Below are 12,896 nucleotides of genomic sequence, written 5' to 3' on the forward strand. Positions count from 1 at the left end.
ATGATGCAGTTGACCATTCTGAGCTTGTTCATTCGCCCCGGACGGAACCGGGTTGGTTTCTGCCTGCTGATACCGCCCAGTCACCCGGTTCGGCATTGGTGCACTCGTTGGCTTCGGCTACGTAACAGCTTCAGGGCGTGCGCCTTTTTCCTCCGACCTATCCTGTTTGTTATCTGACTTACTCTTCTCTCTTCCTCCCTCCTGCTCAGATCCCCGGAGGAGCTGTTGCGCTCAAATTTACTCCTTTTTTTTCACCAATGCCTGCTCGACTTCCTCTTGCGCGCCTCTCGGGGCAGCGCTTGACGCCTCTGGCCCGATCCACCCGTGGTCTCAGCCAGCTTCGTACCGCTCAAAGCCTTTCCACGCTCAGCAGGTCAAAGACCCCCTCAAAAGCTTCAGGCTTGCTCCACGCCGCATCAGGGTAAGACTTGGTCCCTATCACTTCTCTCTGCGTAATCACTAATAAATGCAGGATCAATGTTGCGCGCAGCCTTGCTCCCTTTGTGGGCTCCCAGATCCGCACCTACGGTAAATGCTGAAAGATGTGATTGCAATATTATGCCCGGTCCTAACAATTCTCGAACTAGCCGACAAGATGGTCCAGGTTCCTCAGATGGCTGAGTCAATCACAGAGGGTACTCTGAAGCAATTCTCAAAGCGTATGGACATTGCCTCAATCATTACCTTGGATGCCTACATAGGTCTAACAATGACGTCTTAAGAGGTCGGTGATTTCGTCGAACGTGATGAAGAAATTGCTACTATCGAGACCGATAAGGTGATCATACCAACCCCTAATATCTTTCCGTTGGCCCGGACTAACTCAGCGTCCTGCATATTAGATTGACGTCTCGGTCAACGCGCCGGAGTCAGGCACCATCAAAGAGTTGCTCGTAAACGAGGAAGACACCGTCACTGTTGGTCAGGATCTTGTCAAGATTGAGCTGGGTGATGCTCCTGCGGGTGGTAAAGAGGAAGCTGCTTCCGAGCAGCCCAAGGAGGCTTCTGCCGAGAAGCCAAAGGAGACACCTGCCGAGAAGCCAAAGGACAGTGCTCCTGGGCCAGAGAAGCCTCAGCCTACCCAGGCTTCGAAAGATGCTGCCCCAGAGAAGCCTAAGGAGGCCCCCAAGGCCAAGTCTCCCAAGTCCCAGGGTGCTGCAGACACAAAGCCCACCCTGGGTAACCGCGATGAGCGCCGGGTATGTTCCCAATAATATCCATGTGACTGTCTTCCACGCGGGGAGGAAAAACTAACGTAGCATGAACGTTAGGTCAAGATGAACCGTATGCGTCTCCGCATTGCCGAGCGTCTAAAGCAGTCCCAGAACACCGCCGCTTCCCTCACTACTTTCAACGAGGTTGACATGTCGTCTCTGATGGAATTCCGCAAGCTCTACAAGGATGATATTCTCAAGAAGACCGGTGTTAAGCTTGGATTTATGAGTGCTTTCTCGCGCGCCTGTGTGCTGGCCATGAAAGAAGTGCCCGCTGTCAACGCCTCTATTGAAGGCCCCAATGGTGGCGATACCATCGTCTACCGCGACTATGTTGATATCAGTGTTGCTGTGGCTACCGAGAAAGGCCTTGTTACGCCTGTCGTTCGCAACACCGAGACTATGGATCTTGTTGGCATCGAGCAGTCCATTGCTGACCTTGGAAAGAAGGTAACTGGCATTGCCTCTTCACGAAACATCTTCATCATCGTTAACCGGAGATTTTCTGCTGTATAGGCCCGCGACAACAAGCTCACCATCGAGGATATGGCCGGCGGTACATTCACCATCAGCAACGTAAGTCCGGATGTCGTTCTTCCAGCCTTCGTTGCATACTAATTGATCTTAGGGTGGTGTCTTCGGCTCTCTCATGGGTACTCCGATCATCAATTTGCCACAGACTGGTTTGTCGATCCCAGCAATCTTTATCTGCGCTGAGTCTAACATCATTTTGTAGCCGTCCTGGGTCTCCACGCTATCAAGGACAAGCCTGTGGCTATCAATGGCAAGGTTGAGATTCGTCCGGTAAGACACCACTACCACCCTGTCGCACTGAACACTCTTTGCTAATTCCTCGGTGCCAGATGATGTTTCTTGCCCTCACCTACGACCACCGTCTTTTGGATGGCCGTGAGGCAGTTACTTTCCTTGTCAAGGTATGCCACTTCATCCTTCCCGTGGACTCCCATCACTAATTCCCGATATAGGTCAAGGAGTACATCGAGGACCCCCAGCGCATGCTGCTTGGCTAAGCTCGAACCTCGTTAGCGCCTTACTAGTGAGTTTTGATGTGTTTTGTGCTTGGAGTAGCCCAGCCCGTCGGCACCCTATGTAGATTATTCAATTTTTAAAATATAACTGTCAAGTTCAATGACAGGCCATAACTCTTTCGCGCACGATTTGTAGCCAATTCGGTGACTAGGTGGGTATCGTTGGAGTTGGTAATGGGAGTCGTCTGACATGTGCAGCTGTGTTCCATTCGAGCTACTTTCGGTGAACGGAGCTATCGCGGCATTACAGCCGCCTATAGCTGGTGCATGGAGTGATTCGCCTGTCTATTGGTAATGGTGTTGGCTATGACATTTGGTTATGATATTTTGGTTATGATATCTTGGCTGTGATATATTGGTAATGATACATAGGTAGTGATGCAAGTGAGTTTCTTTTCACGTTCTCAGGAGTTTCCATCGCGCCGTTGCTCACATGGTAAAGACCCGGTTCAGCAGGTCTTGGGTCTCCGCGCGGGTTAGGTCACCCAACTTGCCTCGTTCGAGCTGAATGAGAATGGGGGCGTCAAGTGTGGCCATCAGGTCATACAGAAACTCTCCTATTATCATCACTGCATGTCTGTCGAGAGGTTGTGGCAAGGATGGGGAGACGGTAGGGGATATCACCGGGGTTCGATGGCTCGCTGACGTACTTCCAGCGTACCTGCGCCCACCTCAAAGACAAACCGGGGTCGTTTGGTACCCATGAGCATAACTTCAGCAGATCTTCGGATGGAGAGACATCATCCCCGTATTGGTATTCCTTCGTGGCCAGGTAGATCCACAGAGCGCCAACGTCGAACCAGCGCTTCTTGGAGACCCTTTCGACTACGGTAGCGCAGAGTTCCAGGAACTCAAGACCCAGCGCGGGGAGGGCTTTACGGTCTGGTGCCTCTGTGTGTGTGTGTTTTCGAAGCCCGTCGGCTACCGCTAGGATCCTTGTCTTGATTTGAACGTCTTCGGTCAGCAATCCGCCTTCTGGGTCTGGAAATTGTGAACGTTGGAAACCTGAGAACAGAGGGAAGGCATGTTAGCGATGGATCCTTGGGTCTTCTCTTCCTTGGGTAGCGCCTGGCGTACCTTGCACTGGTCGGACGGCCCAGTCTAATTCTTCACTCGTTTCGGTGCCTTGGTCGAGAATAAAAGTAAGGATCTTTTCGATTGCAATGCAGGTGAGGTAATCCAGGATCAGAGTATCGACTTCAACCTGTGTTTCGGAATGTGCCTCCGTCGGCGCGGCAGGCGCGTCGATTTTAGGCTTTTCTGGATCCGATGACATTGTGGCCTTTGTTAAGCACCACTCGTCATACGTTTGGTTGCAGATGAGGCTGTGAGGCGAGGAGCCTCGGGGGAAAGGGGGAAAGGACGATCCACAGATTTGGTTGTGGAGGAGAAAGTTGGTGAGGTGAAGGTGAATGGATCCCACCCCGCGTCATTTATAGATACGCGACGGGTTTCACTGGCCGCGTCCTACTGGTACTACCTCTTCCAGGGTTTTGGTGCTCGTTAGTTAGCAGAAATCGGTCTCGGGGTCTAGATATCTCCTCGGATGCTTTATGTATTTCCGGAAACAATCTCAGGTAGTAGGCTGTGTGCTCTTCCTACCGGTGATTCTCCGTAACATATATATTCACGGATGAATCCCCAACCTGGGATGACTGACGAGGCTTCACTTGTAGAACCTGGCCCCCCCCCCCACCACCTACCCCCCTCCGCAGAATAATCACAACATAATCCAAGAATACACCATCAGCAGCATAGCAGCCCTGATAAGGTTGAAGTAAACAGAGACGTCACGTGGGGATATGAATCAAGATGGCGTCACGCTCAAATCCAGCGTACCCGCTGTGTTTCCTCTAGATGTTTGCTTGTCCGAGACAACAGAACCGATCAACTCTAGCACACATTCGACGACTCGGGACTCTAACCATGGCGTGGTATTGCTCAGGGTCGACCAACACTGAATTGGTTGAGAATCTATTCAAGGCTGGATTGGTCAAGAATGACCGAGTCAAAGAAGCTATGCTCGGAGTGAGTAGTAGATCTTCCAATTCCTCCCCATACTAGCCGGACATGGAGGCAGCTCTGGAAGAACCGGACTCCCCTGACACAGAGTGGCCAGGTTGATAGAGCCCACTATGCCCCCCTCGCGTCCCTATTCAGATTCACCACAGCCCATCGGACACGGAGCCACCATTTCTGCACCCCACATGCATGGCCATGCGTGCGAGTATCTCATCGATTATCTCCAACCGGGGGCTCGTGTCCTCGACATAGGGTCGGGCTCAGGCTACCTTACTCATGTCATAGCCAATCTCGTAGCAAACCCATCGAACGAGGGACTCGTGATTGGAGTGGATCATATCCCCGCCCTTGTGGAGCTCTCCCGGAACAACATGAACAAGTCCCCGAAGGCCGTCGGCTGCAAGACTCGGGCAAGTCAAGTTTATTGCTGCAGATGGTCGATTAGGATGGAAAGAAGGGGCCCCCTTCGACGCCATCCACGTCGGAGCAGCTGCCGAGAAGCTTCACCCGGTGCTAGTCGAGCAACTACGTGCCCGGGGAGACTCTTCATTCCGGTGGAATCCGAGGAACATGACACTGCCAGCCTGGGCAGCGGCCAATGGATCTGGATTGTCGACAAAAAGGCCGATGGATCGGTTCACAAAGAGAAGGTCTTCCAGGTCAGCTATGTGCCCTTGACAGATGCCCCGAGATCGTGAATGAAGCATGTCACCATGTCGAGACCGCTCTAGGAAAAAGCAGCATGCATTTACGAGACAATGATCGACAAGATACAGACAACAGGGTCCTAATAAAAGCTACGCCTACATTGATGTCTGGAACTAAATCCCGTGGCTATCGGGATGGTTCAGGCCACAGTTAATGATTCCAATGTGATGACAATGCTTGCCTAAGAATGCCCTCGCCACGAGAGCGTAGCGTAATACTCCCCAAAACACCGCGCGATATGTGCGAGAAAGATACATGAGACCCGAATATCGAAAAGATTGGGAGTTACCTGAATGGAAAGCCACCAGGGAACCCCTGACCGGAAAACTTGAAATGAGAGCCGCCGCCCTGCTGGAAGAAGAATTGTTGGTTACCGCCGTGGCCAAACGGGCTTCCCTGCTGGAAGGGGTTTCCCCGCTGTGATTCGGGGTCATTGGGATCGTCGCCACTATCGTACCGAGTACGCAGTTCTGGGTCCGACAGGACCTCGTAGGCTTCGTTGATGACGCCATCTTTTCTCTGCTGCCTCCTTCGAGATTCCTTGGGTTGCAGCCTTATCGGGGTGGTACTGCTTTGTCAATTGACGGTAAGCCTTTTTAATGGTCCGGTCATCTGCGTCGCGACTAACGCCCAGGACCTTGTAATAGTCCTTCTGTTTGGAGCGTTTCAAAAGAGCCTGGGCCTTTTGAAGAAGCTTTTGGACCTCTTCGGAGTGACCGTGGTGTTCTTTCGCGGTACTGAGGGTGCGAATGGCGTCCTCGAACCGGTCTTCGTTTAATTCAGTCTGAGCCTCGTAAAGAAGGCCATGCAGGGACGACGGAATCAACTGCAGCGCCTCGGAGCAGTACGGTCCTGCTTTCTTCACCATATTCATCTAGGAACTCAGGTCAGCAAAAGGACATCCAATGAAGTAAATTGAAGGAGTACACGAACCTTTCGGTAAGCTTCACACGTCTTCTCGACCAGAGAGGCATATAGATTGCTCGGAGCTGCAGGATGAATGTGACCGGCATCCCTTGCCTCTTTAGTGTCGGCTTTGATATCCTCGATCAAGCCCGTGTCCTCGCCGCTACCGACCAGTAGCTTGACCGCATTGCTAAACTTTTGCGATTCAAATGCGCTGTGCATCTTTGCCAAAAGCTTGGATAGTTTCCTCTCTCGTCGGTAGAGAGCGTCGCAGGGTTTTGAATCTGGATCGGTGTGTAGACATTTCCGGATTTGAGCCAAGCCACGATCGCTATCCCCAAGTGCGTAGAATAGCATCGAAGACATTTGTAAATGCGGCTCCACTCAGGTGCGGTGAGATCTGGAGAACATGCGCCAGGTCACTAACGCCCTCCTCGATCTCCCCCTCATAAATCGACAATGCGATCGCGTGTTCCGAAGGGACAAGTCGGTATTCGCCTTCATGATGGCCACTCCTGCCTGTGTGACACATGTTTCCCAATCGCCTTTCTTTTCGGCGGCTACAGCTAGGCCAGCTGCGTCTCGCGCGTCTTCCACCTCCTTATATTCAGGCGAGGCCTTTTTCCCCGCATGCTCAAGATCTTCAAGTGCAGCCTTCCAATGCGCAGACCGGGCGTGGAGGCGGGATCGCTGAAGAAGCGCGCCCTCGAAGCCAGGCTTTAGTTCTAAAACGCGATTGAAGTCCTCCGAGGCCTGTAAGTTCTTACCTATCGACAGATAGGCCGCCCCCTCTGGAAAATGGTAATATAATTGGTCGGATCTCGAGTGACGGCCGCATCGAAGTATACCAGAGCGTCGCGTGGCGAGCCCTTTGCGAGGTGGGCCTTGGCCGAGGAGATCAGCTCGGAAAGAGGCGTATCAGGCGGAATCTGGGAGGCGTAGCCAGTGGCTAGGCAGGCCAGAACGATCGTTAAGGGCTCAAGGGAAAGTCGCATACTGTCAATGCAGCTAAATGGACATGCTCGAAGTTTGGAAGAGAGAGGAAGGAGGCCACGTTCAATGGAAGCGCATATCGTCGTGGCCTTTACGCGTATTGTACGACATAAATTACCCGCAAACTACTGAATCCGTAACGTCTTTTTCACCTCTCAATCCTCGCTCTTCTTCCCCCCCCAGCATGCTACGATGGCGTCAATTCTTACGGCCCTTACATTTGGGACATCGTCTTCCTTTTAGAGCACTGCATACTGGTACTAGCATCCCCACCCACAGACCCCCAAGCATCACTTCGGTCCTAGGGAACTAAAACCTATCCAGCGCAAGACGCCGGCCTCTCCCCCGTTTTACTCACTCGAGCCCGATTACTTGCTGCTGAACACACGCGGCTGACGGATAAGCTGTCGGATTCATTTGATACGAAAGTCGCTAAGCGAGCTGGAGAGCTTGCATCTGTCACGGCAGCTTTGCGAAAGTGGGAAAATGCCAATGAGGTCGGTGCCTACTCGGCGGTTCTGCTCAGGGTCGGTTGGCCAATGGCTAAATTTAATGCGCGCAGGCCCTTCAAGAATTGAAGTCTCTTTTACACGATGACGAGACCGACGAGGAGTTACGGGCTCTCGCAATGGAGGATCTAGACTCCACCAGAGAGTCTCTGCCCGCGATCGCCGACCAGTTGAAAAAGTCGTTGATCCCCCGTCACCCTTTCGCGGACCTTCCATGTTTGCTTGAAATACGGCCCGGAGCAGGAGGTGACGAGGCTGGTCTGTTTGCGTTTGAGCTGTTACGCATGTACATATCATTCTGCTCCAGAAGGGGGTTGCGGCCGATCATACTAAAGCAAGACACGGAGGACGGGCAAGCAGAAGATCGACTGACCGAGGCGGTAATTGAAATTGAAGCCAATGGCTCCTACGATATTATGCGAACCGAATCTGGGGTCCATCGCGTGCAGAGGGTCCCGGCCACCGAAACGAAAGGCCGCACCCACACCAGCGCCGTAAGCGTGATGGTCTTGCCAGTTTCCCCGATAACGGCAACGAGATGGACAGCGCTTTGAATTTTGAAGACCCGACTAGTGACTACTATATCGATCCGCAGGAGGTGAGGGTAAAAAAAATGCGAGCGGGAGGAGCGGGTGGACAACATGTGAATAAAACCGAGTCTGCTATCCGATTGACACATATACCCACTGGCACCGTGGTGTCCATGCAAGACGAAAGGTCTCAGCAGGCAAACCGGCGAAAGGCATGGCAGGTATTGCGAGCGAAAATAGCTGAAGCTCGCCAGGAAGCTCGGGAGCAAGAACTAGTTGAGCTCCGTCGAGGTGCCTTGGGGGGGAGTGGCCCGGATGGGCCGAGGCGATAAAATTCGAACATACAACTTCGGTCAAAGCCGATGCACAGATCATCGATGTGGGACGACGATTCACAACCTGGATGGGGTTTTGGACGGCGGCGACGGCTTAGAGACGGTCATGGAAAACGTTCGGAGCTGGATGGTTGACCGAGAGGTCGAAGCCATGGTAGCTGAAGACTTGGCCAAAGCAAACTTGGAGAAGACGAAGAAGAACGGAGAAAAGATAGTAACCGGTCTTCTTCCTTGATTGAATTTGTATACTAGGAACCATGATACCATGTACTTTTACTGCTGCACATTATTTATCTCATTCTTGGAGAGGATTCTATCTTCTATTGCACTTTGCACCCTGTCGGCCTTAAAGATACTTTCGCTTGGGGTCCATGGAATCCAACAGTTCCATGGATTTTTCGTACCTGCATGTGAGCCGCAATCATTGGTATGGCAGACAGATAGCAAAAAGGAAAGGAGGAGCAACATACATGGTGAACACAATTCCTCCACTGAGGATGAGTCGAGCCAACCGGGGCATGGCTCCAGACCACAGAGTGAGCATACCCTCATTCTTAAGAATGCTGGCAGCGCAGGCGAGACTGTTTTTATAATGCTTGCTGGCTTCAATTGACTGCATTCGAGTCTTGACAGTGTCCAGAGGTTGGGTCACGTAGCTAGCAGGGGTCAGCTGTAATTCACGAAGCATCGGATCAACGTAGCAGAAACATACACTGTGATAATTCCAGCCATTCCTCCAATGGCGAAGGTAGCAAGTGTCCCAAGCTTTTCTCCTGGAGCCGTATACCCTTCGGCGAACTGTTTCAGGGTCGTATACGCAGTGAACCTGGTTGCGGAATTGGCTGCCTGTCGTGCGGTGGTTGGCACGAAGCCCTGGAAGAAGCCCCGGACGCCTCGTTCTTGCCAAATAATCTTGCTTCCGTGGAGGAATCCACGCATCCGGGGGGTTGCTGACTTTCGATCATCGATCCTGGATCCCAGCAGCGTCAGCCTTCTTCCTGCGTTGTGAGCAGTGGGACCCCACGACTCACAATTGAGTTTTGATGCTTTCGAAGGGAGTAACGGCTAAAAGGGATTCCATGAAGCCTGCTCCAAAACCTGCGACAACCGTTCTGGGTCCCGATATCTTGCCATTTTCATCCTGTAGGGCTGCCTTGATAGCATCGAACGCAACAAAGCCTGCCGAGTGAAATGCATGAGTTACTGGACAAAGAGTAAGCTTGAGAAGCACAGTAGACGTACGGATTCCGGCCTTTAGGGAATTTCCAATAATGAGCGTTGTGCATCCGGCGTACCACTGTGGGCCGAACGGTGGCCAAGGGAGTTTCTGTCCCTCGGCGAGTCGACGATTAAGCTGCGTCCGGGTTTTGGCGACTATAGGTCAATTAGCGGTAGCTTATAACCTACACAGCCGAGAAGCCCTACATTCTGCGGGGTATGTGATTGCTGGAATATTCATTAGTACTGCAGTTGAAGCATTTGGCATTTGAGGGGGGGCAGATTCTCATACCGATCTCCACGGCTCCGGCAGTGGAGCCGGCAAGGATGGAGCGCAAAGCACTGGGCTAGTGAGTTTTAGGGGGTTAATAGCTTATCTCAGAACTGAGGAAATGGGCATTTGCCAACCTTGGCCTTTTGGTCCTTGCTTGCTGTAGCCATTGTTCGCGATGGGGGAGTAAAAAGATTATCGGACCTCGGGAGTAAGCTGCTGTAGATCACGACCATCACGTGCCCGCGATTATCGCGATAATGTCGAGTTGGGCCATCGGGGAAATCATCTGCGTCTGGTTCTGACCTGGGCCTGACGATTGCTCTGCTGTCTATTGAGCCATGCCAGCCTATGTAGAATAGGCGCTCTTACACAAAGACAACTGTATAATAGGAATTTCTTTTGGAGGGACTCTTTGATTTCACTAAATGCTACCGAGGTACCTGGCACTAAGTGCTCCTCCAAAATTGATTTTTGGTATTTTTGTCTTTTTTGTTGGGGTGGAAGGGGATCAGTGTGGGGGTATTCACCGAGCTGACATCCGAATATGCTGTTGTGATAAGAGTGGTGGTTTTCGAAACCGATGCGTGCGAGTGAGTAGAAGGAATGGGAAGACACGAGCACACTGAGGGAAGATGCGGTTGTAGGAGAGATGGTACTCGGGAGGCGCAAGGAGGCGTATCGGGTTTGGAAGTTTGAAGGTAGAGAGATGATCGAGTAGCTCTTGAACAGACAGGTAAGAAGAACCAAACCAGGAAAAAGCCAGCCAAGCGAGCCGCTGCTGACTCCTAAACGCCCATGTCATACCGGAAAAAGAATCATTAAAAACGCCGACTCTGCACCTTTGGGATGACAAAAAGAGACAAGACTGCGGCAGAAAAAGCGTATGTACACCATCGCCGCAGGAAGGCCGGGGCAATAAGAACAGCCCCGAAACCAGAAATGCACCTCAAGACCAAAACCCCAGCTCAACATATAGCACCCAATTCAGAGACCAGCGGGCAATTTGCAAAGAACACGAGGGAGGGGGGGAGAAGGGAATTATGATACAGATGTTGCACCAATGCCTGGGTCCCTGTGGAAGATAGACGGGTCGGCAGTAGCGGAGAGCTTCATCCGTACGGAAAGGACGAAGAGGCCGCTTAGTGGAGAGGGACGTAGAAAGCAGAACAGACAAGCGCAACGAAAGAAGACGCAAATATCAAGGCAGGGAGAAAGGGGAAAAAGAATAGGGGGGGGGGAAATTCAACAGCACATTCAAACACATCATAGAGTTGTATCAAGCCGGTCATTTCAAAGAGAAAAAGCAGAATGACATAGAATGGCACTGCTCGGGTGAAAAGAAACTCAGGGTCCTGGTCGTCTCATGCGACAGGCGCAGGAGGCTTGGTCCCCACTTGCCCGGGAGGGAATCCTACTCGGTTGGGATCGTTCTGTGGAGGCCGTCGAGGGCCTTGTCCTCGTCCCCCACGATAAGAGCCTCGGCCTCGATTGTTATTGTTGTAGTACTGGCCATTCTGATGATTCTGGCGACGAGGTTGGCGCTCGCCGTTTCCGGGCTGGGAACCGGGAGGCGCTTGCGGCTGAGGTGGACCAGAAATAGGACGGGGGATGTTCTCAGGGGAATCGTAGACATAGAGTTTCTTGTCAATGTTCTGCGGAATCGGCTGAATCTCAGTGCCTAGTTCTTGCTCAATCTTGTAAAGGTTGAAACGATCTTCCCAATTGATGAGATTTATGGCAAGACCTAAGTGCCCAAACCGGCCAGAGCGGCCAATTCGATGCAGATAAGTCTCTGCGTTCTTGGGGAAGTCGAAGTTGATGACCACATTGACCGCCTGAATATCGATACCACGAGTGAGGAGATCTGAACAAACCAGGTTGCGACAAACACCGTTACGGAAATCGTGAAAGACTCGGTTACGGTGCTGTTGAAGCATGCGTGCATGCGAGTAGAAGCAAGAGTAGCCGAGTTCCGTGATTTTCTTGGCTAAAAGTTCCACACGATTGGTGGAGTTGCAGAAGATGATTGATTGGTTGATTTGGAGTTTCGAAAACAAAGTGTTCAGGCAGTGAACCTTTTGCTTCTCCTCCACAAAGGCATAGTACTGTGTGATACCGCGAAGGGTAAGTTCGTCCATGAGATTGATTTCGTAAGGATTGCGCATGTGTTTGTCTTTGAACGACTTGACAATAAGCGGGAATGTAGCGCTGAACAGCATGACCTGGCGATCCTTGGGTGGAATGACATGAGCTGCTCGATGACGGGGGTGAACTCAGGGGACAGCAGCTTGTCAGCTTCATCCATAACGAAGGTAGGGCATTCAGAAAGATCGGCAACACCCTTGCTAGCCAGATCTAGAACTCGCCCGGGAGTACCGACCAGGATATGAACGGCGTCATTTAATCGAATGATGTCGTCCATCAATCCGGTTCCACCCGTGGTGACCATGACATTGATCCCTAGGTGCTTACCCAAAGTTTTACAGACCTGCGAGGTCTGTAAAGCTAGCTCTCGTGTCGGAACTAGAATCAAAGCCTGTGTCTTGGTGCTTTTGGGGTTGATACGTTCGAGGGTAGGAATAACAAAGGCAGCCGTCTTGCCAGTACCGTTCTTTGCTCGAGCCAGAATGTCACGGCCTGTGAGAGCGACGGGGATGGTCTCTTCCTGAATGGGTGAGGGTTTTTCGAATCCAGCCTCAAAGATTCCCATCATCAATTCGCGCTTGATGTAAAAGTCCTCGAACTCCAGGCCTTTGGTGGCGGTGACATCCTAGAGATAAAAATAAGTGGGGTTCCAAAAATGAGTAAACATGCTTGACAAACCTCTGTTTGTGGCCGGGCATCCTTAGGAGGTAGCTTTAGCGAATCTTGCAATTTTGGTTCTGGAGTTGTTCCATCCCTATCAATCACATTAGATAACTGACATGAAAGGTCACGCTTACAAGGGGTAGATTTTACCCGAGTGAAGTGTTCTGAAGTTGAGAGGCAAGAGCGTCGGCCATTGTAGATAATGCTCTGTTCTGTTGCGATACAAAAGGGTAGAAGTGGAGGCGAGTGCCGTAAACAGGTTGGACTTGGGAGGCCAACTAACGGCAAATCGCACGCGGTCGAGATGCTTAATGTTGTGGAAGGTGATTG

General features: G+C 51.7%; 7 protein-coding genes across 7 annotated transcripts; 3 read left to right on the plus strand and 4 right to left on the minus strand.

Moving 5' to 3' along the window:
• Positions 1–257: 257 nt before the first annotated feature.
• Positions 258–2,245, plus strand: N7468_008989 (uncharacterized protein; the record flags this gene model as incomplete). The annotated part of the gene is made up of 11 exons (XM_058478285.1): positions 258–421; positions 473–528; positions 588–659; positions 723–778; positions 843–1,199; positions 1,272–1,664; positions 1,731–1,790; positions 1,843–1,897; positions 1,951–2,018; positions 2,078–2,149; positions 2,201–2,245. The coding sequence occupies 11 exons, from the start codon at positions 258–260 to the stop codon at positions 2,243–2,245; spliced, it is 1,398 nt and encodes a 465-aa protein (XP_058326615.1).
• Positions 2,246–2,692: 447 nt separating this feature from the next.
• Positions 2,693–3,539, minus strand: N7468_008990 (uncharacterized protein; the record flags this gene model as incomplete). The annotated part of the gene is given in 3 exon segments (XM_058478286.1): positions 2,693–2,820; positions 2,834–3,268; positions 3,341–3,539. The coding sequence occupies 3 exon segments, from the start codon at positions 3,537–3,539 to the stop codon at positions 2,693–2,695; spliced, it is 762 nt and encodes a 253-aa protein (XP_058326616.1).
• Positions 3,540–4,189: 650 nt separating this feature from the next.
• On the plus strand, positions 4,190–4,983 carry N7468_008991 (protein-L-isoaspartate O-methyltransferase; the record flags this gene model as incomplete). The annotated part of the gene is made up of 2 exons (XM_058478287.1): positions 4,190–4,291; positions 4,393–4,983. The coding sequence occupies 2 exons, from the start codon at positions 4,190–4,192 to the stop codon at positions 4,981–4,983; spliced, it is 693 nt and encodes a 230-aa protein (XP_058326617.1).
• Positions 4,984–5,278: 295 nt separating this feature from the next.
• Positions 5,279–6,894, minus strand: N7468_008992 (DnaJ and TPR domain protein; the record flags this gene model as incomplete). The annotated part of the gene is made up of 5 exons (XM_058478288.1): positions 5,279–5,533; positions 5,622–5,867; positions 5,927–6,230; positions 6,327–6,652; positions 6,748–6,894. The coding sequence occupies 5 exons, from the start codon at positions 6,892–6,894 to the stop codon at positions 5,279–5,281; spliced, it is 1,278 nt and encodes a 425-aa protein (XP_058326618.1).
• Positions 6,895–7,076: 182 nt separating this feature from the next.
• Positions 7,077–8,501, plus strand: N7468_008993 (putative mitochondrial translation release factor (RF-1); the record flags this gene model as incomplete). Its single annotated transcript, XM_058478289.1, has 5 exons — positions 7,077–7,149; positions 7,217–7,389; positions 7,455–7,895; positions 7,997–8,152; positions 8,208–8,501. The coding sequence occupies 5 exons, from the start codon at positions 7,077–7,079 to the stop codon at positions 8,499–8,501; spliced, it is 1,137 nt and encodes a 378-aa protein (XP_058326619.1).
• Positions 8,502–8,612: 111 nt separating this feature from the next.
• On the minus strand, positions 8,613–9,925 carry N7468_008994 (putative mitochondrial tricarboxylate transporter (Ctp); the record flags this gene model as incomplete). Its single annotated transcript, XM_058478290.1, has 8 exons — positions 8,613–8,670; positions 8,737–8,922; positions 8,979–9,236; positions 9,298–9,445; positions 9,509–9,640; positions 9,692–9,712; positions 9,777–9,831; positions 9,893–9,925. 8 exons carry the CDS (start codon positions 9,923–9,925, stop codon positions 8,613–8,615), a joined length of 891 nt encoding a protein of 296 aa, XP_058326620.1.
• Positions 9,926–11,119: 1,194 nt separating this feature from the next.
• Positions 11,120–12,760, minus strand: dhh1 (DExD/H-box ATP-dependent RNA helicase DHH1; the record flags this gene model as incomplete). The annotated part of the gene is made up of 4 exons (XM_058478291.1): positions 11,120–11,989; positions 12,022–12,528; positions 12,582–12,657; positions 12,717–12,760. 4 exons carry the CDS (start codon positions 12,758–12,760, stop codon positions 11,120–11,122), a joined length of 1,497 nt encoding a protein of 498 aa, XP_058326621.1.
• Between the last annotated feature and the right edge of the window lie 136 nt (positions 12,761–12,896).

The sequence above is a fragment of the Penicillium chermesinum genome, assembly GCF_028974085.1.
Source record: "Penicillium chermesinum strain IBT 19713 chromosome Unknown utg000007l:1.0-2695246.0:1.0-2697696.0, whole genome shotgun sequence".
In the NCBI taxonomy this organism is placed as follows: domain Eukaryota; kingdom Fungi; phylum Ascomycota; class Eurotiomycetes; order Eurotiales; family Aspergillaceae; genus Penicillium; species Penicillium chermesinum.